At 35.2% G+C, this 27,656-nt stretch overlaps 1 protein-coding gene across 1 annotated transcript in view; it reads left to right on the top strand.

Annotated features, from left to right (window-relative positions):
• GABRG1 (gamma-aminobutyric acid type A receptor subunit gamma1) overlaps positions 1–27,656 on the top strand; it is a 90,115-nt gene that overhangs the window by 15,597 nt on the left and 46,862 nt on the right. The window contains 1 exon segment of the mRNA NM_001101250.1: positions 9,618–9,766. Within this exon segment, the coding sequence (NP_001094720.1) occupies positions 9,618–9,766 (149 nt within the window).

Below are 27,656 nucleotides of genomic sequence, written 5' to 3'. Positions count from 1 at the left end.
ATTATTCATTTATTTAGTTATTTTTTTTTATTGTGTACATTATATGTCAGGCTAAGCAACAATGTTTTCATATTGAAAAGCTTAGCCCCGGCTTTCAAGGAGCTTATAGAGCACCATAAACAAATAAAGTAGTTGAATAAGATGCAGTGTGATTAATTTATGGTAGAGTTAAGCACTGAATAGGCTGAAAGCACAGGGTGGAATACACTTACTTAATACTCTAGGCATGCTTCCCTTCTACCTCTTCAGATTTCCAAAGCATTCCTCTCTGGTGCCTTAAGTGATGGGTCCCAAATTCGTTTGTGCTTATTAGATAATCACAGAATTGAGTGGACTGTCATTTCACCTCTGAAGGTTCAGATCTGTAACATTGTTATCTATCACTCTTACTTATTTTGCTTCCCTACCAACATTTAGGAACAATGAAAATGAGTCAGCATCACTACCCTAAAAAGAACTCTATACTAAAGAAATGTGATGAGAATATAAAGGCAAAAAGAAGAAAAATAATTGAATTTTTAAAATTTTATTTTTTCTGACTTTTAAATTAAGATCGGCGCCTATAAATACTCTTTAAAAGTTAGCTCCTGTAAGCTTTGACTTTAAGATATAGTCTAGTTAGAAGCATTAGAACATTATATTTCTTCCCTGGAATCTGTCAGTTGACTTATGGAAATGTATCTGATGTTTATAAAAAAGCACTAATTTGTCATGAGCTCAGTTTACCGATGAGGCCTGGCTTTTGAGTTTCATCTGCACTGTCTTAACAGATTAATGGAAGGGTCTTCCCCAGGTGTCAGAACAAGGATACCTGCATTGAAGTCAACTTTATATGAACTATATACAGGGTGGCTATACAATTTATAATTGAAATTAGGCTTTCTGTGAGTAAAAGAGGGTACTATTTATAATTATTCTAGGACAACAGGTATAAATCAAGATTGTCCTGGGCAAATCTTGATGAATGTTTACCCTATTTATGAAAAATTATATTGATTGATTGACTTGTTTTATATATATATATATATTTCTAGCTGTAGAGATGAACTCTTTCATGATTATATGCATTAGCATATATTGTCTATACTTAACTTATCTCTTAGTTATCATAAGTTTAAACTTTTACTTATTGTATTAGGAAGAGTAATATACTCATTAAAGTATTTTTACATCGAATAATTTACTATATATTTACTATAATCAGACTTGTAAATGTATTAAAATAGCTTAGTAAGACATAAATACAGACTGATTCTTTACCAACTGAGTGACAGGGAAGCCCAAAAATACTGGAGTGGGTAGCCTATCCCTTCTCAGTGGATCTTCCCAATCCAGGAATCAAAATAGGGTCTCCTGCATTGCAGATGGATTCTTTACCAACTGAGCTGTCAGGGAAGCCCAATATTGATGCAGGTGACTCAAAAAACTTTCTTTAGTAACTGATCACAAGGGTCAATTAAGGAATGTGAGAAGCAAAAGCCTCAGAGAAGCAGATGCTAAAATGGGATTAGACATGTAAGAGATTTTTGAGAGAAATGCCCAGCAGGGTAAAGGAGAGGAAGTAGAAATAAGCAGAGAGAGCCTTCAGATAATAATGGAGATGTGACCCCTATGAAAGTATAGAGCAAAGAAGATGTTTGATTCAAAAGAGTCTCAGAATAGGGTGCCCTCTCAACAAAGGCAGTCAGGCCTTCTGGATTCATCCAGCCAAAGTTGCCCTGTAGAGAGGTCCCTCGTCCTGCAGGAATGGGTCTGTACTACCATTGCCACTGCTGCTGCTGCTAAGTCGCTTTAGTCGTGTTCGACTCTATGCGACCCCATAGACGGCAGCCCATCAGGCTCCCCCATCCCTGGGATTCTCCAGGCAAGAACACTGGAATGGGTTGCCATTTCCTTCTCCAATGCATGAAAGTGAAAAGTGAGAGTGAAGTTGCTCAGTCGTGTCCGACTCTTCGTAACCCTATGGACTGCAGTCCACCAGGCTCTTCTGTCCATGGGATTTTCCAGGCAAGAGTACTGGAGTGGGATGCCATTACCTTCTCCAACCATTGCCACAATGTGGAGTTATTGCCTGAAAGCTGCCCGGGGGAGCTTGGATCTGGTGCAGACACAGTGCTGGTCCAGAGAACTGGCACCTAGGCTGTCAGTAAACCATATTCCCATCCCAGGAAAGCCAAGTGGCAACATTTTAGGGCTGCCATATTCATTTTCCTGGCAGAGTATAAAGCTCTACTTCTCTCCATAAAAGCCTCTATTTAATTATTTAATTTTTATGATTAGAAATTTATTTCAGGGCATTATCTGGTGTATAGGAAGAGGCAGTTCATTTTTAGGTAGGTATTAATGTCAAATGAACTGCTTTTCATGTATTTATAGTACAAAATTATAGCAGTATACTATTAATATACAGAAAAAATTAAATGTTCTATAGCTCCATGAGTATAGAACACTTAATATATTCATATTGCTACTTTCTTGTTAAATATTCTAGCTATTTTATACCTAGGGTTTGATAAACGCAAATTATTATGTGTTACTTTGTATATAACATTCAATTATGAAAATAATTTTATATTTTTACAAGACACTTCACAATCACTAATTGAATGGATAAATCCATTTAGACGCTATAGGCATATAATAATTTACTTAAACATGATCTTACTGTTTAAAGTTTGTGCTACTATACATAACACTGTGATAAGCATCTTTGTATATAATGGTTTTCTGTATTGTTTGAATGTGCTGTGCTGTGCTTGGTTGCTCAGTCATGTCTGACTCTTTGAGACACCATGGACTATAACCTCCCAAGCTCCTCTGTCCATGGGGATTCTCCAGGCAAGAATACTGGAGTGGGTTGCCATGCTCTCCTCCAGGGGATCTTCTTGACCCAGGGATTGAACCTAGATCTCTTGCGTTACATGTAGATTTTTACTGTCTGAGCCACAGGGAAGCCCAAGAATACTGCAGTGCATTGCAGGCAGATTCTCTACCAGCTGAGCTACCACAGAAGCCCGATTGTTTGAATAATTATCTCCTTTAATAGAAAATAATGTCATTTAGGGGTTTCCCTGGTGGATCAGTGATAAAGAATCTTCCTGCCAGTGTGGGAGACTCAGGTTCGATCCCTGGGTTGGGAAGATCCCCTGGAGGATGAAATGGCAACCCACTCTGGTATTCTCGCCTTGAAAATCTCACGGACAGAGGAGCCTGGTGGGCTACAGTCCATGGGGTTCCAAAAAATTGGACACGACTTAGTGACTAAACAATAACAAGAAGATCATTTAGATCAGGAATACAGTTTTATTTGTCTTTATGTTTTCTGTAGTTAACATGTTTGTAGCACTTGTTATTTCTGCTATAAAAGAATGAAAGCATTGGATTGAAGATTAAGCATACCTGTTAGAAAATCTTTTTCATCAGAGAGAGCATGTGTGATTCTTTGAAATTATCATTCTAACTTCTCAGAACTCAAGGCAGAGACTAAGCATCCTACACATGCACAATCCTAATGCACTTGCTAACTATTTACCACAAGTGTTGTGTTCTTATAAATTAGAAGACTCAAAATTCAACCACACTGGATTGTTTAATGATAGGATACCATGGAAACTTCAAAGAGAAAATGAGCCTTCAAACTACATCAATCTTGTTTCAAATTCTGCCTCTATTGTTTAATAGTGTGGGTCCTGGAAATTCTGTATATCTATTTTTTCTCATTTGTAAAATAGGAATAGTAATATTTATTTAATAGGGCTACTCTGTGTTAAATAACATAATATGGAAGAAACCTTACACACAGTTCTGAAAACATAATAGGAACTTAATGGTGCATTACTGGCCCTCAACAGTTGTTAATAAAAATGAAAACATCACTCATTAAAATAAACAAATTATAAAATTATATACTGAGGAGTCTATGTATTTCCAGTAATTATAAAATTATATTTATTCACATTATTTAAAAGAAGTGCTTGAGAATGAGTCTAGAAATTCCCAGGGAAATTTCCTAAGAAAATACTACTTATTTCCCCCAAATGAATGTTCACTCGACATACGTAAATGTTACAGATCTTCCAGCCTATGAAAGACAGTGAGACATTGATATGCTATACAAACTATGTTTAACTTATTACAAGTGTTTTTTAATCCACAAAATAATACCAATATAATATTAAAGTAGTTAATATTCTGAAGGCAATTTAGAAAATGTAGAAGAAAATGTAGAATAATAAGCTATTAATATAATGAAAATTCCTTTCTGTTATTGCCAAAAGTGAGGGAAGTTAGCTTTGTAATATCTTTGAGGTAAATTTTCATATTACCTCTGAGCTTTCTGGGAAAATGGAAATATACATCAGTGTTAGCATGTACTTTTGGGATTACAAAGATTTTGTTGCCCTAAAAATTAGGCAAAGCTTTTATGTTTTCTGGGAACATCCTTTTGACTACAATCATACTGCAAAGAAAAATCAAGTTCTTATATGTGTAATGATCTTCTCTATCCATCAAATTTTTTATTTTTATAAAACCGGGTTTTAAAGATAGATGTATGCCCTAAAGTTTTGGTTATTGACAATATCTCAGCAATTCTAATTTCATAAAATTTTGCTGGAGGACATACCAGCACGGATTCCTAATACTTCAGTGTTTTCGACTCCTTAGTTCATAAATGAATGTATCTATGTACATATATATACCTTTTATTGAGAGAAAATAAATTATTTGAAGGAAATCATGTAACTGTATTTCAGTAGTATATACTCTTTAAGTTAAATACAGCAAAATAATTATGAATGAACATTAAAAATCTGTTAATATACCAGGAGTATAAAATTTGTATACTGTGGTAATATATAGTATATAATATAATACAGTATATAATATAATATATTACAGTATATAATATACAGCACATAATATATACAGTATACAATAGAATACAGTATATAATATAATATATAATAATTTGTATACTGAGACCCCCCAAGTCTCAGTAGCTTACAAAAGGGATAAAATTATATACTCTAGTAATAAACTACTCCCAAATCTTAGTGACTTACAATTCTAAATGTTTATTTCTCACTCAGGCCACGTGTCCATTGTAGGTCAACTGTGGCTCTGTTCAGGTTGCCTTTACTCTGATAGACAAGTCATGGAGTAGTAGCCTCTGAGTGTGTCTGAGTCTTTTCACAGAAGGACAAGAGAGATATGGTGAACATGCATTGACATTAGATCTTCTGCTTGGCAGTGGCACACGTTACATATTCCATTAGCCAAAACAAACTGCTGAGCCAAACTTGAGTTTAGTGGGTCAGGGATGTATAATTCTCTTTGAGAAAGGAGAACTCAGGTCACATAACCAAGTTAGAAGCCAGTGAAGTGAAAACCATAATTATCTGACAGGAAGAAGATGAGAAATATTGAGAAGACTAATACATCCCATTATCTGTTAATAACTATCAATATAATAACTGTGAAGATGAAATGAGGCACACATATTTCAAAGGTTAAGTTTTTATTTACAATGTTAATTTATACTGTTTAAAGGATAAAAAGGGTGAATGTTAACTAAACTTACTGTGGTAGTCATCTTGCTGTATACATAGATCAAATCGTCGTGTTGTATACCTTAAATATATACCATGTTGTAAGTCAATTATGTATCAATAAAACTGGAAAAAATGATAAAAGAGTTAAGGACTGCATTAGCTAAGATGTTTAGGTCCACAGCAAAAGACAGCTGAATGAATAGTGTAGAAATGACAACTAAAGCTATTATGATAAACTTCAATATCTATTATGGGAGGGAAGCCCATCTCTGAAACATATATAAGTAAATAATGTATTATAGATTTACCTAATTTTACCAATAAAAGTTTATATATATATATATATATATATATATATATATATATATTTTCACTGGGGACTAAGATTTACTAAAGATGAGTGTAAGTCTAGGATGATTTCACTCAAAGATGGTAAAGAATCTGTCTGCAATGTGGGAGAGCTGGGTTAGATCCCTGTGCTGGGAAGATTCCCTAGAGAAGGGAACGGCTACACACTCCAGTATTCTGGTCAGGAGAATTTCATGGACTATACCATGGACTGGCAAAGAGTAGGACACAAGTGAGTGACTTTGACTTTTCAAAGATAAATATATTACAACTGAGGCTTCCCAGGTGGCACAGTGGTAAAGAATCTACCTGCCAGTGCAGGAGATGCAAGAGATTTGGGCTCAATCCCTGTGTTGGGAATATCCCCTGGAGTAGGAAATGGCCACCCACTCAAGTATTTTTGCCTGGAAAATTCCATAGACAGAGGAGCCTAGTGGCTAGAGTCCAGGGAGTCACAGACAGTTGGACATGACTGAGAGACTGAGCTCACACACACACCCACCCACTCACACACAGATATTACTACCACAATATGTTTCTAATATAATTCATAAGTAAGTTGAAACTTTATGCTTGTTAAACACACAGGTTAACAGGAAGCATTAGCTGTAGGACCAGGGTTTGAGTTTCAGTTTTGCAAACAAATGAGTTTGTGCTTTCTTTAGTTCCCTACAAACTTCAGTTTCCTCTTTATAAAATAAAGGCAGTGGGTTATTTGATCCCTAAAGTCTAAATTCTAGTCCTAAAATTTGATAATCAGAGTTTTCAATCATGTATATATGAAGAGTGAGTCATTCACTCAATGATTTGAAAACACAATTTTCAACCAAATTGTTGGAATAAATGTCTGGGGTCTGGGTTCTTCTGACTTAGAAGGAAGAAGCATCAGTTTGGTCAGTTCAGTCACTCAGTTGGGTCTGACTGTTTGCAACCTCATGGACAGCAGTACTCCAGTCTTCCCTGTCCAACACCAACTCCTGGAGCTTACTCAAACTCATACCATTAAGTCAGTGATGCCATCAAACCATCTCATCCTCTATTATCCCTTTCTCCTCCAACCATCAATCTTTTCCAGCATCACGGTCTTTTCAAATGAGTCAGTTCTTCGTATCAGGTGGCCAAAGTATTAGAGTTTCAGCTTCAGCATCAGTCCTTCCAATAAATATTCATGATTGATTTCCTTTAGGATAGACTGGTTGGATCTCCTCACTGTCCAAGGGACTCTCAAGAGCCGTCTCCAACACCACAGTTCAAAATCATCAATTCTTTGGTGCTCAGCTTTCTTTATAGTCCAACATGACTATTGGAAAAACCATAGCTTTGACTAGATGGACCTTTGTTGGCAAAGTAATGTCTCTGCTTTTTAATATGCTGTCTAGGTTGGTCATAGATTTTCTTCCAAGGAGCAAGTGTCTTTTAATTTCATGGCTATAGTCACCATCTGCAGTGATTTTGGAGCCCCCCAAAATAAAGTCTGTCAATGTTCCCATTGTTTCACTGGCTATTTGCCATGAAGTGATGGGACCGGATGCCATGATCTTAGTTTTCTGATTGTTGAGCTTTAAGTCAACTTTTTCACTCTCCTCTTTCACTTTCACTAAGGGGCTCTTTAGTTCTTCTTCACTTTCTGCCATAAAGGTGGTGTCATCTACGTATCTGACATTATTGAGATTTATCCCAACAGTCTTGATTCCAGCCTGTGCCTCATCCAGTCCACCATTTCTCATAATGTACTCTGCATATAAGTTAAATAAGTAGAGTGACAATATGCAGCCTTGATGGACTCTTTTCCCAATTTGGAACTGTCTGTTTTTCCATGTCCAGTTCTAACTGTTGATTCTTGACCTGCATACAGATTTCTCAGGAGGCAGGTAAGGTGGTCTGGTATTCCCATCTCTTTCAGAATTTTCCACACTTTGTTGTGATCCACACAGTCAAAAGCTTTGGCATAGTCAATAAAGCAAAAGTAGATATTTTTTCTGGAGCTCTCTCGCTTTTTCGATGATCCAGCAGATGTTGGCAATTTGATTTCTGGTTCCTGTGCCTTTTCTAAATCCACCTTGAACATCTGGAAGTTCACAGTTCACATACTGTTGAAGCCTGGCTTGGAAAATTTTGAGCATTACTTTGCTAGCATGTGAGATGAGTGCAATTGTGTGGTAGTTTGAGCATTCTTTGGCATTGCCTTTCTTTGGGATTGGAATGAAAACTGACCTTTTCCAGTCCTGTGGCTACTGCTGAGTTTTCCAAATTTGCTGGTATATTGAGTGCAGCACTTTCACAGCATCACCTTTTAGGGTTTGAAATAGCTCAACTGGAATTCTATCACCTCCACTAGCTTCGTTCATAGTGACCCTTCCTAAGGTCCACTTTACTTCTCATTCCAGGATGCCTGGCTCTGGTGAGTGATCATACCATCGTGATTATCTGGGTCGTGAAGATCTTTTTTGTACAGTTCTTCTGTGTATTCTTGTCACCTCTTCTTAATATTGTCTGCTTCTATTAGGTCCATACCATTTCTGTCCTTTATTTTGCCCATCTTTGCATGAAATGTTCCCTTGGTATATCTAATTTTCTTGCAGAGATCTCTAGTGTTTCCCATTCTATTGTTTTCCTCTGTTCTTTGCATTGATCATTGAGAAGGGCTTTCTTATCTCTCCTTGCTATTCTTTGGAACTCTGCATTCAAATGGGTATTTCTTTCCTTTTCCCCTTTGCCTTTTGTTTCTCTTCTTTCATAGCTATTTGTAAGGCCTCCTCTGACAACCATTTTGCCTTTTTGCATTTCTTTTTCCTGGGGATGATCTTGATCACTGTCTCCTGTACAATGTTATGAATCTCTGTCCATAGTTCTTCAGGCACCCTGTCTATCAGATCTAATCCCTTGAATCTATTTGTCACTTTCACTGTATAATCATAAGGGTTGTCACTTCCATTGTATGATATTAAGGGATTTGCTTTAGATCATACCTGAATGGTCTAGTGGTTTTCCCTACTTTCTTCAATTTAAGTCTGAATTTAGCAATAAGGAATTCAAGATCTGAGCCACAGTCAGCTCCTGGTCTTGTTTTTGCTGACTCTATAGAGCTTCTGCATGTTTGGCTGGAAAGAATATAATCAATCTGATTTCGGTTGACCATGTGGTGATGTCCATGTATAGAGTCTTCTCTTGTGTTGTTGGAAGAGGGTGTTTGCTGTGACCAGATGTATTTAATATTTCTTCCTTTTATTCTTTGAACTCTATTTCACTCATCTTTCCTTGTCTTCTTTTTTATACTTGCATTTTAAATACATTTACTAGACTAATTATTATAACTTTTCCTATATATATTTACCTTTTAATTTTTATTTTACTGTCTGGTTTAGAATCACTGTATATGACTCTACAGATAGTGATCTGCACAAATCTAGGGCCACTACTTACACTATTATCTGCATGATCTCTGTCATTGTAAATAACAGTTGTGGGATGGGAAAATTTTATTATATTAATATACATGATTATTCCTTGTATTGATTTCTTCATTTTTGAATATTATTGAAACAGGACAGTTCATATGATGAAGGTATTAGGTATTAGGCTTACTTAGTATAAGATATTTCTAATGCTTTTTTTCACCTCTTATTACTCCCATATACAATTATAGCAACCTTAAACTATTTTTTAAAATCCTTCTTTGACTGAACTATCATACAAATTTTTCTTTGAATTCCTTAGTGTTGATAAAGCAGATGATGAAGATGATGAGGACTTAACAGTGAACAAAACTTGGGTCTTGGCACCAAAGATTCACGAAGGAGATATAACACAAATTCTCAACTCCTTGCTTCAAGGCTATGACAATAAACTTCGCCCAGATATAGGAGGTAAGTTTGAGTAATCATTCTGGGATTTTAGTGCCTATGAAAGCCACACTTGCTGATGTTACTTTAATCATATCTCATATTTTTTGATTTTCTGACAAATGTTATAAACTGCTAGGTTTGACAGTTATTAGTTGGACTGGTACTGCTTCAAAAGATTCACAGTTTGATGTGGGAAGAAAGGTATCTAAATATTTTTTATGTCATTATTTTACAACTGCTACAACAAAGGGTGAAATGGCAAAGTTTTGATAAAATAGCCATCAAAGTTTTGATGAAATGCTGAGATATTTCATTAAACAGAATATTTCAAATGTAACTAAGAGTTCTAATTCTGTAAAGTACTGCTGCACTGTATTAGATAATGTAGAATTATAAGCCTTGAGAGTATATTTAGCGTAGGTAATCCAACTTTGTTCTTCTTTGTCAAAATTGTTAGTCTCAGTTCTGTGCATTTTTGTGTACCTCTTATAACATGATTAACTTCTGTTTCTCCTGTGACAATTTAAAACAAAGGAGCAAAATACATTAATAAGTCAGCAAAAATTTTTATTGAAATTGTATTCAATCTATGATCAATATAGGGAAATTGAAATGTTACCATATTGAATTTTTCCAAACCAAATTCATGATCATCATATATCCTTCTGTAGGTATTCTATTTTTATTAATGTTTTCTGAAAGAAGTTCTGAACATATTTTGCTAGATTTAATTATCTATATTTGGAGTTTTTATATAAGCATAAATTTTTTTAAATTTTATTTTGTAAGTGTTTATTAGCAGCATATGGAAATATGATAGACATTTTGCTATCTATTGTAGCCTCAGCAGCCTTGCTGAATTTGTCAACTTTATTTATTGAATGGTGATTATTACAAATAATGACTACTTTGCAAATAGTGTCCATTTTTCAACTAATGAATTTTTACTTCATTTTCAAAAATTTTGCTAGGGCTCTTTCTTCCTCCCTAATGTTTAAAATGATTTCTGTGCATCTTTCGAAGCAATCATATTGATCATATTTTGCTGTTTATTCTACTTACCATTTGTTTTATAAATTTGACTGATTTTTAAAACATCAACCAAATTTGCATGCTTATATGTCACTTGGTTGTTACATGGTAAGATATTTAATATATCACTAGATTCAATTTGATAATATTTTGTTTTAGAATTTTATATATATGTTCAGGAAGAAAATTAGTTATTTTGCTTAAAAAATTTTTTTTTCAGTTATAGAGTCAAGATTATGCTAGCATCTACAAATGAGTTATGGTTCCCCATTTTTCTCTTCACTGAAAGAGTTATTTAAAATGGATACTGTTTCTTTTAGAAATTTGAAAAGATTATTTGGTAAAATCATGTTGACCTAAAGTTTGCATTTTAGGAAAAATTTTTAACAGTTCCATTACTTCAATAATCAGTTTTGGTGGGCTTTCAAGGAATTTAAATTTACTAATGTTAAATTGTTTCATAAAGCTTTTGTGATATTTTTAGTGATTTTTAGCACTAAGGATTTTTCCCCTTTATCACTCATATTGATAAACTATTCTTTCACTTATGAATAAATCTTGAAGGACTTAAAACTTTTTATCAGTTGTCATAAAATCAAATATTGGCTCTGTCAAATTTCTTAAATGTCACTATTTTGTTTATTATGTTAATTTATTTTTTGTTTATTTAATTTCCTGTGTTCCTACATTGTTTTAAATATTTCATTTAAAAATAGAATTTAGACTTAGTAAAATACTATATGGGCTTCCCTGGTGGCTCAGCAGTAGAAAGAATTCTCCTGCATATAGAGGAAATGTGGGTTCAATGTCTGGGTCAGGAAGATTGCCTCGAGAAGGAAATGGCAATCCATTCTAGTATTCTTGCCTGGAAAATCCCATTCACAGAGGAACCTGAGGGGTACAGTTCATGGGGTTGCAAAGAATCAGACATGACTAAGTGACTCAACAACAAAATGCTATCTATGCATGGAATTCCCATAAACCTTTAAATGTACTGTTAACATTTATGTAATCATAGAACCATTACCTAAATCAACGAACTAGTAGTATCAATACAATAATATTAACTAATCTATAGACCTATTCAAATTATGCTGGATACTTCACTAATGACCCTTTTTTCTAGTTCAGAACCCTAACCAAGATCACACATTGCATTTTGTTCTTATGTCTCCATACTCTCCTCCAATCTGATATAGTTTCTCAGTTTTCTCTTTGGTACATGAACTTGATAACTTTAAAGTATATTAGCCAGAGTAAACCACTTAATTTGTCTGATATCTTCATTATTAAATTGTGCTTATGCATTTTTGCCAAGAATACCACAGACTGATATTTTGTGCTTTTCTGCACGTGTGCTCACAAAATGAAGCAGGGCAAAGGCTAACAGAGTTTTGCCAAGAGATGCACTGGTCACAGCAAACACCCTTTTCCAACAACCCAAGAGACAAATCTATACATGGACATCACCTGATGGTCTATACTGAAATCAGATTGATTATAAACTTTGCAACCGAAGATGGAGAAGCACTATACAATCAGCAAAAACAAGACTGGGAACTGACTGTGGCTCAGATCATCAGTTCCTTATTGCAAAATTCAAACTTAAATTGAAGAAAGTAGGAAAAATCACTAGGCCAGTCGGGTATGATCTAAATCAAAGGCCTTACAGTTATACAGTGGAACTGACAAATAGATTCAAGGGATTAGATCTGATAGAGAGATTAGATCTGGTAGACCAAAACAATCCCAAAGGAAAAGAAATTCAAGACAGCAAAGTGGTTGTCTAAGGAGGCTTTACAAATAGCTGAGGAAAGAAGAGAAGCGAAAAGCAGGGGAAAAGGGAAGGATATACCTGAATGAATGCAGAATTCAAGAGAACAACATGAAAGAAAAGAAGACCTTCTTAAATGAACAATGCAAAGAAGTAGAGGAAAACAATAGAATGGGAAAGAGTAGAGACCTCTTCAAGAAAATTTGAGATATCAAGGAAACATTTCCTACAAGAATGGGCACAATAAAGAACAGAAACAGTAAAGACCTAACAGAAGCAGAAACAATTAAGAAGAGGTGGCAAGAATATACAAAAGAACTATACAAAAATGTCTTAATGACCCAGATAACCACTATGGTGTGTTCAGTTACCTAGAGCCACACATCCTGGAATGTGAACTTAACTGGACCTTATGAAACATTGCTATGAACAAAGCCAGTGACGTGATAGAATTCAAGCTGAGCTATTTAAAATCCTAAAAGATGACACTGTTTAAGTGCTACTTTCAATATGTCAGCAAATTTGGAAAACTCAGCAGTGGGCACAGGACTGGACAAGGTCAGTTTTCATTCCAACCCCAAAGAAAGGCAGTGCCAAAAAATGTTCAAACTACCATAAAATTGTGTTTATTTCACATACTAATAATGTTATGCTAAAAAACCTTCAAGCTAGGCTTCAGCAGTACATGAACCAAGAATTTCTAGATGTACAAGATGGATTTAGAAAAGGCAGAGGAACTAGAGATCAAATTGCCAACACTCATTGGATTATAGAAAAAGCAGAGGATTTATAGAAAAACATCTATTTCTACTTCATTAACTATGTTAAATCCTTTGACTATGTGGGTCACAACAAACTGGAAGATTCTTAAAGAGATGGGAATAACAGACCACCCTACCTGTCTCCTGTGAAGCCTGAAGCAATAGTTAGAACCTTACATGCATCAACTTACTGGTTCAAAATTGTGAAAGGAGTATGACAAAGCTGTGTATTGTCACCCTGTTTAACTTACATGCAGAATACATCATGTGAAATGCTGGGCTGGATGAATCACAAAGTGAAGTCAAGATTGCTGGGAGAAATATCAGAACCTTAGCTTTGCAGATAGTGCCACTCAAATGGCAGAAAGCAGAGAGTGTCCTGATGAGGGTGAAAGAGGAGAGTGAAAATGCTGGCTTAAAACTCAACACTCAAAAAATTAAGATCATGGTATCTGGTCCCATCACTTCACAGCAAATAGAAGGAGAAAATGTGGAAGTAGTGACAGATTTTATTTTCTTGGGCTCCAAAATCACTGTAAATGGTGACTGCAGCTACAAATTTAAAAGACGCTTGCTCCTTGGAAGAAAAGCTATGAGAAACCTAGACAGTTTATTAAAAGCAGAGACCTCACTTTATTAACAAAAGTCCCTATAGTCAAAGTTATGCATTTTCCAGTAGTCATGTATGGATGAAAGAGTAGAACCATAAATAAGGCTGTGGTGGTTTAGTCGCTAAGTCATGTTTGACTCTTGTGACCGCATGGACTGTAGCCTGCCAGACTCCTCTCTCCATGGGATTCTCCAGGCAAGAATACTGGAGTGAGTTGCCATTTCCTTCTCCAGGAGGTCTTACCTGCCTGGAAATCGAACCCTGATCCCCTTTATTGCAGGCTGATTTATCAGCTTTACCAACTGAGCAATGAGTGAAGCCCCCTAATGAAGGCTGAACACCAAAGAATTGCTGCTTTTGAATTGTGGTGCTAGGGAAGACTCTTTAGAGTTTCTTGAACTGCAAGGAGATCAAACCATTCAATCCTTAGTGAAGTCAACCTTGAATATGCATTAGAAGGACTGATGCTGAAGGTGAAGCTCCAATACTTTGGCCATCTGATGCAAAGAGCCGACTCATTACAGAAGACCCTGATTCCACTTTTTGTAGAATGATATTTAGAAACCAAAATCTGGGTTCTTGGTGGTGGTAGTGGTTTAGTTACTAAGTCATCCGACTCTCACGATCCCATGGACTGTAGCTTGCCAGGCTCGTCTGTCCATACCATTCTCCAGGCAAGAGTACTGGAGTGGGTAGCCTCTTCCTTCTCCAGGGAATCTTCCAAACTCAGGAATCAAACCTGGATCTCCTGTTTTGCAGGCATATTCTTTACCAACTGAGCTATGAAGGAAGATTCCCTGATAGCTCAGTTAGTAAAGAATCTGCCTGCAATACAAGAGACCCTGGTTGGATTCCTGGGTTGGGAAGATCCCCTGGAGAAGGGAAAGGCTACCCATTCCAGTACTCTGGCCTGGAGAATTCCATGGACTGTATAAGTCCATGGGGTCGCCCATGTCAGACACCCCTACAAGGGTCCTTGGTATATTCATTAATATTGAGGGTCATTGCTTCTTGACTTCATTGGACAGATGGAGAAAATATATATTCTACCTACACATTCACACATTCCTGTGTATATCCATATGTACATGTATTATGAACCATGAATCCAAACCTTTCACTTTTCCTTATTTGTAACTTCTTTTTTCCAACAAATAGGTACCTGGTTCTCATCTTCCCATTGTATATTTTCTTATTTGTTCAATTCTAATAAATGCATAAAGTTGTTCTATAATTTTAATAGGTCTATTAAAAATTAACTAACATGAATAAAGCATTCGTATACAATTAGTTTTGTATTTATCTTTGAAGTCTGTAATGAAAACACTGTTCCCCAAAATTACTTAGTTCTGTTCTTCCCTATCCCCATTCAGTGTTGTTATGTTACCCATTTTTTACCAGTTTGGTTTCAGTGTTACTGATTATATTCCACTTTGAATGGAATCCAACTATGTTTACTTTAAGCATTTGTATGGTTTTATTTCATTTAATTCCCTAATGCACTCGAACTTTATCCTGTGAATGGTGTAAAGTATGAATCTAATTTTTATCTTTTTCAAATGGCTTTTCTGTTGACTCAGCATGATTTATTAAAAAGTCAATCTTTGCTTCCATTATGTGAGATGTCAACTGTATATTGTATTTTCTTATGTATTTTTGTTATTTATGACCTTTCTATTCCATTTTCTTACTTGTTTTTCTATTTATTTGCCACTACACTACATTAACAGTAGAGATTCAACAGTATTTTGGTACTTGTAATGCCTTTAAAGTATTTTAATGCCTGACCTAAAGCTAGCCCCACCTCATATTTTCACTTTAGTTTGTTTTTCCTTTTAAGTTTTCCTGGCTATTGTGTGTCTTTATATATATATATATATATATATATATATATATATATATATATATATGAATGAGGTTTATTCCTGTATATAGGAACAACAACAAGTTTAGTTTCACTTGAAAAAGATTTGTTGGTATTTTTATTGAGATTCTGTCAAACTTATGAATTAACTTTGGGAGAACTAGCATCTTTATAATATTGAGTCATTTAAAACAGGAACATGGGCTGTCTTTCTAAATCTTCATGCTTATTTTCTATCTCTCTGGAATGTTTTAAGATTTAGTCATTGATTTTTGTCACATTTGTTAAATTGAATCCTAAACATTTAAGTTTTTCTTCCGTAAATGATAGTTCCTCAAACATAATATCTTCTGATTATTGTTTTTGTATTTTAGTGCTATTGATTTATGAATGTTTATTTTATATCCTTTTAGCTTAATCAATTTTTATTAGTTTAAGCATTATTTCTTTTCAAAATTTTACTATTATACCATATGCAAAAAAATCTTTTTTCTTTACCAATTCATATGAAACTAATTGAATTCTCTTGTCTAAAAACATTACAATGTCTCATAGTCTAATATAATAAATAATAACGGAGATAATGGATAACTTTTCCTTGTTCTCATTCTTAGGGAAATGATTCAAGTATTCCTTTATATGAATAGTCACATTAAGAACTTATCCCTTGATTCACTTGATTTAGTTTTAAAATCAAGAATCAGTGTTGAAATTTTTCAGTCTTTTTCAACATTTATGGACATAAGTTTGAGTTTTACCCTCCTTAAATCTATTAGTATGGTATATAATAGTAATTGAAACTATTTGAATTCTGGATCAATAGTTTCTTACTAATTCTTACTTTCTTACAAATTCTTACTAAATATTGATATTTTAGTAAGATACTGATCTTACTAAAGATAAAGATGTTTGAATTCTGGACTAAGACACTTATCAAGGTGTTGGATTCTGCTTACTAATATATTATTTAGTATTTTGCATTGGTATTTATAAGTGATATTCATTTTCCATTTTATTTTTGAGTAACGTTTTCATATGTTTTGTTACCCTTTTACATTTGTTTCATGAAAGGGTATTTTCCTTCATTCTCAAAGGTCTAGCACTTTTTAAAATTAATTTTTATTTGAGTATAGTTGATTTATAATGTTGTGTTAATTTCTGCTGTACAGCAAAGTGTGTCAGTTGTATGTATACATATATCCATGCTTTTTTAGATCTATTTCCATATAGGTCATTGCAGAGTATTGAGTAGAGTTCTCTGTGCTATTTATTAGATTCTTATTAGTTATCTATTTTATAGATAGTAGTGTATATATGTGAATTTCAATTTTTTCCAATTTATCCCTCCCTCCCTCCCACCTGCTTCCCCCTTGGGAACCATCAGTTTGTTGTCTACATCAGTAACTCTATTTCTATTTGTGAATAGGTTCATTTGTACATTTTTTTTAGATTCCATATATAAGCGATATCATATAATCTTTATTTCCTTCTGTCAGACTTACTTCACTGAGTATAACAATCTTTAGATTCATCCATGTTGCTGCAGATGGCTTTATTTATTTATTTTTTATGGCTGAGGAATATTCTATTGTATATATGTACCATATCTTCTTTTTTTATTTTATTTTTAAACTTTACAATATTGTATTGGTTCTGCCATATATCGAAATGAATCCCCCACAGGCATACGTGTGTTTCCCATCCTGAACCTTCCTCCCTCCTTCCTCCCCATACCATCCCTCTGGGTCGTCCCAGTGCACCAGCCCCAAGCATCCAGTATCGTGCATTGAACCTGGACTGGTGACTTGTTTCATATATGATATTATACATATTTCAATGCCCTTCTCCCAAATCATCCCACCCTCTCCCTCTCCCACAAAGTCCAAAAGACTGTTCTATACATCAGTGTCTCTTTTGCTGTCTCGTAGACAGGGTTATTGTTGCCATCTTTCTAAATTCCATATATATGTGTTAGTATACTGTATTGGTGTTTTTCTTTCTGGCTTACTTCACTCTGTATAATAGGCTCCAGTTTCATCCACCTCATTAGAACTGATTCAAATGTATTCTTTTTAATGGCTGAGTAATACTCCATTGTGTATATGTACCATAGCTTTCTTATCCATTCATCTGCTGATGGACATCTAGGTTGCTTCCATGTCCTGGCTATTATAAACAGTGCTGTTATTAATGAGGTACCATTTCACGCCAGTCAGAATGGCTGCGATCCAAAAGTCTACAAGCAATAAATGTTGGAGAGGGTGTGGAGAAAAGGGAACCCTCTTACACTGTTGGTGGGAATGCAAACTAGTACAGCCACTATGGAGAACAGTGTGGAGATTCCTTAAAAAACTGGAAGTAGAATTGCCTTATGATCCAGCAATCCCACTGCTGGGCATACACACTGAGGAAACCAGAATTGAAAGAGACATATGTACCATATCTTCTTTATCCATTCGCCCTGTTGATGGACATTTAGACTGCTTCCTTGTGCTAGCTGTTGTAAATAGTGCTGCACTAAACATTGGGGTTGGGTTTCCCTGGTGGCTTAGCATTAAAAGAATCCATCTGCAATGCAGGAAATGCATGCAGGAGATGCAGGTTCAATCCCTAGGTTGGGAAGATCCCCTGGAGAAGGAAATGACAACCCACTCCAGTTATTCTTGCCCAGAAAATCCCACAGACAGAGGAGCCTGGCAGGCTACAGTCCATGGGGTCAGAAAAGAGTCAGACATGATCTGGCAACTAAACAAAAATGAAAAGAACATTGGGCTACATGAATCTTTTCAAATCATGCTTTCCTCCAGATATCTACCCAGGGGTGGGACTGCTGGATCGTATGGTAGCTCTGTTTCAGATTTGAAAGGTTGTTGCTGAACGAAAAGACGCCAGGATTCTTGGCCTCTGGAGGAGAAGAATTCAATCTTGGGCCAGAGATGAGGCTTGATCACTCAGAGCTTTTGTGTAATAAAGTTTTATTAAAGTATAAAGGAGATAGAGAAAGCTTCTGACATAAGCATCAGAAGGAGGCAGAAATAGTACCCCCCTGCTAGTCTTCAACTGGATGTTATATAGTGACTAGCAGTCTGTTAATGAAAGAAAGGAATGTCTTAAAACTCAGAATGGCACCAGGCCCCTCATCCATAAAATGCATTTTGGGATAATCTTGGCACCAGATGATTCATCTTGGGCCATAAAAGGATTGACTTGAATCTTGTAGAAGGGCAGATTACCATAAAAATAGTTTTGTTTACATAGATTAGGGGAACAATATCTGAGTATAACATACTGGTTTGTCAAGTAGGTTCTGAGCCATTAGGAGGAACCTGACTTGAAGACAGAGTTTGGGGTAAATGCATAGTACATTAACATAGCTTAAGACAAACATTTCCATAAGAGAAGTGCATTGGTTAACTCAAGGTTTGAGAATAGTTAACTTCAGGTGAAACCAGGGGTCATTATGGCAACATAGTATTTTAAGAGAAACCTCCTTTTAAATTTGTATAGAGAAGGAAAAAAATTTCGCTAGTTTGTTTCCTCCTGCTGATTAAGAGAGATAAAAATGTCTGACACTTGCAGCCTATTTCCTCCATTTGGAGACCCCTGGCCTTCCTGCCTGTTACCCTCTGAGTTTTTAAAGGAGCTTCCATGCTGTTCTCTGCAGTGGCTGTATCAATTTATATTCCCACCAACAGTGTATATGCCCTTGTTTCCACACCCTCCCCAGCACTTATTGTTTGTAGATTTTTTGATGATGGCCATTCTGACTGGGGTGAGATGATACCTCATTATAGTTTTGATTTGTATTTCTCTAGTAAACAATGGTGTTGAATGGGGCCTAATTAAACTTAAAAGCTTTGACACAGCAAAATAAACCATAAACAAAATGAAAAAACATCCCTCAGAGTTGGAGAATATATTTGCAAATGAATTTACTAACAAGGGATTAATTTCCAAAATATATGAACAGCTCATGGAGCTCAATATAAAACAAGCAAACAACCTAATCAAAAAAATGGCAGACCTAAATAGACATTTCTCCAAGGAAGACATACAGATGGCCAAGAGGCATGTGAAAAGATGCTCAACAAAGGTCTAACACTTTCTTTGTCCAGGTGTTGGCATTGTCTGACTCTTGGAAATTTGGTAGAATTCCATATAAATTCATCCAGGTCTTGTGCTATTTGGAAATAGTTAATCTTTTGATCATTTTTTTTCTCTGCTTCAATGTTTAGTTCCCATTTGTTATTTCCTACTTCATATTTTGTATTATTATCCCATTTTTTCTAATCACAAAAATTATGAGTAGTGGATTTTTTCAGGATTTCCATTTATTATAATAGCAAATGCATTCTAGTGGTTTTCTATTAACTATCTCATAATTCCTACTCTGTCTTTATTATAACCTTCATTTTATTTTGTTTATTTTGTATTGTGTTTTTTGAGCTTGAAATTTAATGATTTATTTTCCCTCTTTAAGTTTTGGTGTGTTACTATTTGTGTTTCCTTTTTTTTTTTTTTCTTCTTCTTCCCTGTATATTTTACCTCATAAATGTTGTTTGTTTTTGTTTAGTCATTGTGTCTGACTCTTTTGTGACTTCCTGGACTGTAACCCACCAAGTTTCTGTCCATAGGATTTTGCAGGCAAGAATACTGGGAAGGGTTGCCATTTCCTTTTCCAGGGGCCCTTCCAGACCCTTCTAGATTGAACCTGCATCTCCTGAATTGCAGGCAGATTCTTTTACTGCTGAGCCACCAGAGAAGCAAACGTGGCTGCATTTTATTTAGTGTAGAAAAATTTTGTGTTATAGCTTCATACTGACTTGTGGATTTAAACATTAAAAAGAGAACTTACTTGTCAGCTATTTGTCACACCTATAACGTTTTTTTGGGGTTCCCTGATGGCTCAGTGGTAAAGAATAAAAACTGCCTGCCACTGCAACAGACACAAGAGACATGGGTTCAGTGCCTGGGTTGGGAAGATTCCCTGGAGGAGGAAATGGCAACCTGCTCTAGTATTCTTGCCTGGAAAATCCCATGGACAGAGGAGCCTGATGGGCTACAGTCCATGGGCTCTCAAAGAGTCAGACATGACTGAGCATAGCAGATCACAAGGCTTTTTGACTTACATTTTCCTTTATCTGATATCAAGATATTGCTAATCCTAGTATTCTTACTGTTTCCACTTGCCTGTATCTTTTCGTCTTCATTAATTTTGCCTCTGTTGATCACTTTGTTTTAGCTATGTCGCTTGTATGCACCATGTCATTAGGTCTTGTTCTGTAGTCCAAGATAAAGACAATTTGGTTTTTTTCTTTTAACAGATCATTTGATTCCATTATATTTGTCAATATGACTGATAGGTTTGTTCTCAATTCTTTCATAACATTTTAGTCATAGTTACTGTCTTTCTATATGAGATTGGATTATTTGCACTTTAATTGATAATGTTTATATTTTAGTATTTTCAAACCTTTATATTTTTGTTCTACTTTACCTTTATAGTTTTAACTTTCCTAATGGGCTTAGTCCCCTTTTTTAAAGTCTTTGATCTTTCTATTATCAGATGATTTTGGTATAATTTAACTCCCACCTATTATCCATGAAACAGCAAGCTTTTTCTAGGTTTTAATTTTTCCTCTCCAATGCTTTATTATTTTTAGTTAACATATTTTCTGCTTTACAACAACATATAACAACTGTAAATAGTCTCACATCCTTGTCTCAGTCTTTGTTTTAGTATTTGATCTGCATGGATATGTGTTAAAAGGCTCATCATTAGCATTTTTTTCTTCTGCTATTTTCCCAGTTCTCTCCAATCTAGTATATATTTTTAGAAGTTTTTCTACATTGAAAACTCTTTTTCATTGACCCAGTGCTTGAAGGACACATTGGCTGCATATAATATTCTTCGTTCAGGCTTTCTTTCACTGAGTTTTCTTTTATTAGACTGTTTCAGAGTTGATGTGCTTCATGTGTTTCTTTTAAATATATATATATATTTGAGGTACAATATTGTGTCAAGTGTACTACTTTGTGGTTGGCATTTCTTTACATTATGAAATGGTCACCATGATACATTTAGTAATTGTCTGGTCCCATAAAATATAAAACTATCATTGATCATATTTTTTATGCTTTATATTATATACCCATTCATTCTATAAATGTAGGTTTGTACCTCTTAATCCCTTTCACCTATTTTGTCCCTAACCCACCACTCTCCTTTCTACCAATTAACTGTTTTCTGTATCTATTAGTCTGCATTTGGCGGGGGGCAGGGAGGGGTTGTTTGCCTGTTTTTTAGATTACACATATGAGATTAAATTTACTTTGTTTTACTCTGACTTGTTTCACTTAGCATAATACCCTCAAAACCTACCCATATTGTTGCAAATGGCAACATGGCTAGTGATGTTGAACGTCTCCAAATGGATTAAATGCCTAAATGTAAGATGGGAAACTATAAAACTCCTAGAGGAAAACACAAGTATATTAGTCTTTGACATAAATCATAGCAAGATTTTTTCAGATCTGTCTCCTAAAACAAAGGAAATAAAAGAAAAACTAAACATATGAGGCCTAATTAAACTTAAAACTTCTGCACAGCAAAGGAAATCAAAAACAAAATGAAAAACTACTAAATAGGAAAAAAAAATATTTGCAAATTATCTGACTGAACCATCTCATATAACTCAGCATCAAAAATGAACAACCCAATTAAAAAATGGGTAGAATAACTATCTTTAATTTTTTAAACACCCTCCAGACTATTTCCTGTAAAGTGACTCTACCAATTTACATTCCTACAAATAGTTCCCTGGGTTTTCCAGATGGTGCTAGTGGTAAAGAACCTATCACCAATGCTAGAGACACAAGAGACACGGGTTCAAAGTATGGGTTGGGAACATCCCCTGGGGTAGGAAATGGCAACTCGCTCCAGTATTCCTGCCTGGAAATTCCATGGACGGAGGAGCCTGGTGGGTTACAGTCCATGGGACCACAAAGAGTTAGACATGATTGAGTGACTGAGCACACACACTTACAACAATACACTAGGGCTTCTTTTTCTCTACATCCACACCAGCACTTGTTATTTCTCGTCATTTTGATAAAGCCCTCTTGCAGACATGAGGTGATAACTCAATGTGGTTTTGATTTGTATTTCCTTGATATTAGTGATGCTGGACATTTTTTCATATGTGTGTCTTCTTTGGAAAAACATCTATTCAGTTTCTCTGCCTGTTTTTTAATTAGGTTTATTTTTTTTGAAGTTGAGTTGTAGTGTCATTTTTGAGAAAATCTAATGCCAATACAATTTTCTTGCCCTGGTTATTGATTCAATCTCTGTTTTATGAAAGCTAGAGGACTTTATGGATTTTTTCTTTGTCTTTCAGCTGAATACTTTCGTTAAGATGTATCTTAGAGTTTTTCATTTTAGGTAACATTTTTTTCTGGGTAATCAATGTCTTTTTAAAATGCAATTTCAGGTTTTCTTTCTGGATAGATTAAATCTGGATAGATTTAATAGATTTATTTATTTATTGCATTATAGTGTTGAATATTGATTTTCTTTGACTGTTTTGGTTTTCTTTTTAAGCTACAATTACAGGCGTGTTAATCATAGCTTTCTATTTTCTTTCATTCTCTTTGAATTCTCTCTTTAACTCATTTATATTCTCTTGATATTTTCCTCATTTTTTATTCATTATTTTTAGTTTATTTATTTATTTTTCTATCTTGTAATATTGTATTCCATTTCTTTCCTAAGTTCAATAAATTTCCTATTCATCTCTTCCTATGTTCATGTTTGTGTTGGGGGAATGGCACATTTTTAGTTTCTGAATTTATGATACAAGGAAGTTTTTCTTATCCCAGAGTGATTGCTTGACTGTGTGTACCTGTTTTTTTTTTTTTTTTAACTTCCTGCTTACGTGTATTGAGGGGATTTTCCACAGTTAATTTGCATTGGATCTTGATTTCTTATTTCTTCAGCATTTTAGTATGGATCCTTTCCTTGCTGTTTTCCTATTTCTTTTTGATGTTTATGAGTGTTTTGCAAGATTACTAGTTTATCGTTATTTCTTATGTCAGTAGAGCAAAACCTCAACTTTGAATGGATTTGTTGTTGTGGGTGGTGTATATTTGGTTGGTGGTGAGTGAGGGGTTGCATGGTTTCCAATATATTGGCTCTGTTTTTTTTGTTGTTGTACGATCAATTTTATCCAGATTTTATTTTCCCTCAGTTCATTCCCTCTTTTGAATTCATCATCTAGTTATAATTTTATTTTCTTTTGACATTATCTTATTATATGTACAATTGTTTATCAATTTTAGTGATTAAAATATGCCTTCTTTATTAGATTTACTCATACATTAGTAACTTTAGCATGATTTGAGGACCTCACAAGCCATTTACTACATAAACTCTAGTCCTTATTTTTTTTGCTATTACATTCACATATTTTCAGTCTATATTTTGAAATACTAAAAGAAACTATTATTTTTAAATGTTGAACAACAATTAACTTTAATCAAGAAATTACTCTTTCTGATATTCTTTCCTCTTTTCAGTACTGTATTTCCATTTAGAAACATATGCCCTGTAGTATTTCTTTTGGTGTAAATCTCCTGGCAAAAATTTACTTCAGTTTTTATATGAAAATACTTTTGTGTGGTCTTCAGTTTTTAATCATATTTTCAATGTATGCAAAACCCCAGAATGGCTATTATTGCCTTTTCAAAATTTATACACATTACTCCATTTTCTTTGATTATTTCTGTTGAAAATCACTTTTAAACATTAGTAACTTTTAAATCAACTTTAGGCATTTTATCAAATTTGACATCATCTCATCAATTTTCTCATAGTTGTATTAAAGTCTCTGATAATCACAATAATTTGTTATTTGTGTACCTTTCAATAATTTTTGAAAATTTTATGTCTTGGTTAAAGGTGATTTACTTCTGTTTCATGAAATGTGTGTTAATTTTTTATTGAATGCGATGACATATTTAAAACAATAGATATTCTAGATGATGTTATTTCCTGCAAAGTTGATGTAATTTTGCTTGTGTAGTCACGGTGAGTTTGGCCAAACTTCATTTGGCCAAAATTGGTGTATTTCATTTTGTAAAACTTTTATTTCTCCTAGAGCACAGTCATTTGAAATTTCTCAACTTATAGCCTGAGAGTTGTACTAGGATTCCCTCTCCTTGGTGGCCCTAGACTTCTCTAAATAGCTGAGATCTCTACATATTAATTTAGAGTTCAGAAGCTGATTTAATATTTGTTTCCTCAGCATCACATGTGCACATACACAATTTAGGAATTAGTACATGCCTTGAGGGAAAGTTGATTATGGATTGTCTGATTTAATTCCCTGTGGGGCAGGTACAAGTTCTAAGCCACTGTATTTTGTTTAGACACTATTGCTGTACAATGACAGAACATATATACCAAGGGGAAGAGTGATCAAAGAATAGCATAGAACTCACATCTGCATTTTTAAGTTGAGAAGCAAACATATACATAATGACTATTTTATAGGTAGGAGTATAGGAATGCTTTTGCTGTTGTTCATAGGCATTTTAAATTGCTCATTTCCTTGACTTGGAATTGAGGATGCTTCTCTATATCTTTCACCTGTGTTACCTACTTTCATCAACAATTTAGTCTGGATATATGTATTGCTAGTGGCCAAAAAACTGGCAAGCTGTCTCTGGTCCAGGTATTTTCCTTTTATGTGAATGGTACCCATAAGAAAATAAAATATCCTAGACACCCTCTTCCAACAACACAAGAGAAGATTCTACACATGGACATCACCAGATGGTCAATACTGAAATCACATTGATTATATTCTTTGCAGCCAAACATGGAGAAGCTGTATAAAGTCAGCAAAAACAGGACTGGGAGCAGACTGTGGCCCAGATCACAAATTTTTTACTGCAAAATTCAGACTTAAATTGAAAAAGTAGGGGAAACCACTAGACCAATAAGGTATGACCTAAATCAAACCCATTATGAATATACAGTTGAAGTGGCAAATAGATTCAAGGAATTAGATCTGATAGACAAAGTTCCTGAAGATCTATGGATGGAGGTTTGTGACATTGTACAGGAGGCAGTGATCAAGACCATCCCCAAGAAAAAGAAATACAAAAAGGCAAAATGTCTGTCTGAGGAGGCATTACAAATAGCTGAGAAAAGGAGAGAAGTGAAGGCAAAGGAGAAAAGGAAAGATATACCCATTTGAATGCAGAGTTCCAAAGAATAGCAAGAAGAGATAAGAAAGCCCCTTCAGTGGTCAATGCAAAGAAATAGAAGAAAACAATAGAATGAGAAAGACTAGAGATCTCTTCAAGAAAATTAGAGATTCCAAGGGAATATTTCATGCAAAGATGAGCATAATAAAGGACAGAAATTGTATGGACCTAACAGAAGCAGAAGATATTAAGAAGAGGTGGCAAGAATACACAGAACAACTGTACAAAAAAGATCTTCATGACCCAGATAATCACGATGGTGTGATCACTCACCTACAGCCAGACATCCTGGAATGTGAGGTCAAGTGGGCCATAGGAAGCATCACTATGAACAAAGCTAGTGAAGGTGATGGAATTCCAGTTGAGCTATTACAAATCCTAAAAGATGATGCTGTGAAAGTGCTGCACTCAATATGCCAACAAATTTGGAAAACTCAGCAGTGGCCACAAACTGGAAAGGGTCAGTTGTCATTCCAATCCCAAAGAAAGGCAATGCCAAAGAATGTTCAAACTACCACACAATTGCACTCATGTCACACGCTAGTGAAGTAATGATCAAAATTCTCCAAGCCAGGCTTCAACAGTACATGGATTGTGAATTTCCAGATGTTCAAGCTGCATTTAGAAAAGGCAGAGGAACCAGAGATCAAATTGCCTACATCCATTGGATCATCAAAAAAGCAAGAGAGTTCCAGAAAAATATCTATTTCTGCTTTATTGAGTATGCCAAAGTCTGACTGTGTGAATCACAGAAAACTGCTGAAAAATCTTAAAGAGATGGAAATATCAGACCATCTGACATTCCTCCTGAGAAATCTGTATGCAGGTCAGAAAGCAACAGTTAAAACTAGACATGGAACAACAGACTGGTTCCAAATCGGGAAAGGAATACATCAAAGCTGTATATTGTTACCCTGCTTATTTATCATATATGCAGTGTACATCATGAGAAAAACTGAGCAGGATGAAGCACAAGCTGGAATCAAGATTTCTCAGAGAAATATCAGTAACCTCAGATATGCAGATGACACCACCCTTATGGCAGACAGTGCTGCTGCTGCTAAGTCGCTTCAGTCATGTCTGACTCTGTGCGACCCCTTAGACGCAGCCCACCAGGCTCCTTCATCCCTGGGATTCTCCAAGCAAGAACACTGGAGAGGGTTGCCATTTCCTTCTCCAATGCATGAAAGTGAAAAGTGAAAGTGAATTCGCTCAGTCGTGTCCAACTTTTTGTGACCCCATGGACTGCAGCCTATCAGGCCCCTCCGCCCATGGGATTTTCCAGGCAAGAGTACTGGAGTGGGTTGCTATTGCCTTCTCTGGGCAGAAAGTGAAGAACAACTAAAGAGCCTCTTGATGAAAGTGAAAAAGGAGAGTGAAAATTGGCTTAAATTTCAACATTCAGAAAACTAAGATCATGGCATCTGGTCCCATCACTTCATGGGAATTAGATGGGGAAATGATGAAATGGTAACAGAGTTTATTTTGGGGGGCTCCAGAATCACTGCAGATGGTGATTGCAGCCATGAAATTAAAAGATGCTTGCTCCTTGGAAGGAAAGTTATGACCAACCTATACAGCATATTAAAAAGTAGAGACAT

The sequence above is a fragment of the Bos taurus genome, chromosome 6 (assembly GCF_002263795.3).
Source record: "Bos taurus isolate L1 Dominette 01449 registration number 42190680 breed Hereford chromosome 6, ARS-UCD2.0, whole genome shotgun sequence".
Classification (NCBI taxonomy): Eukaryota; Metazoa; Chordata; class Mammalia; order Artiodactyla; family Bovidae; genus Bos; species Bos taurus.
This window is presented reverse-complemented; position numbering and strand designations above follow the sequence as displayed.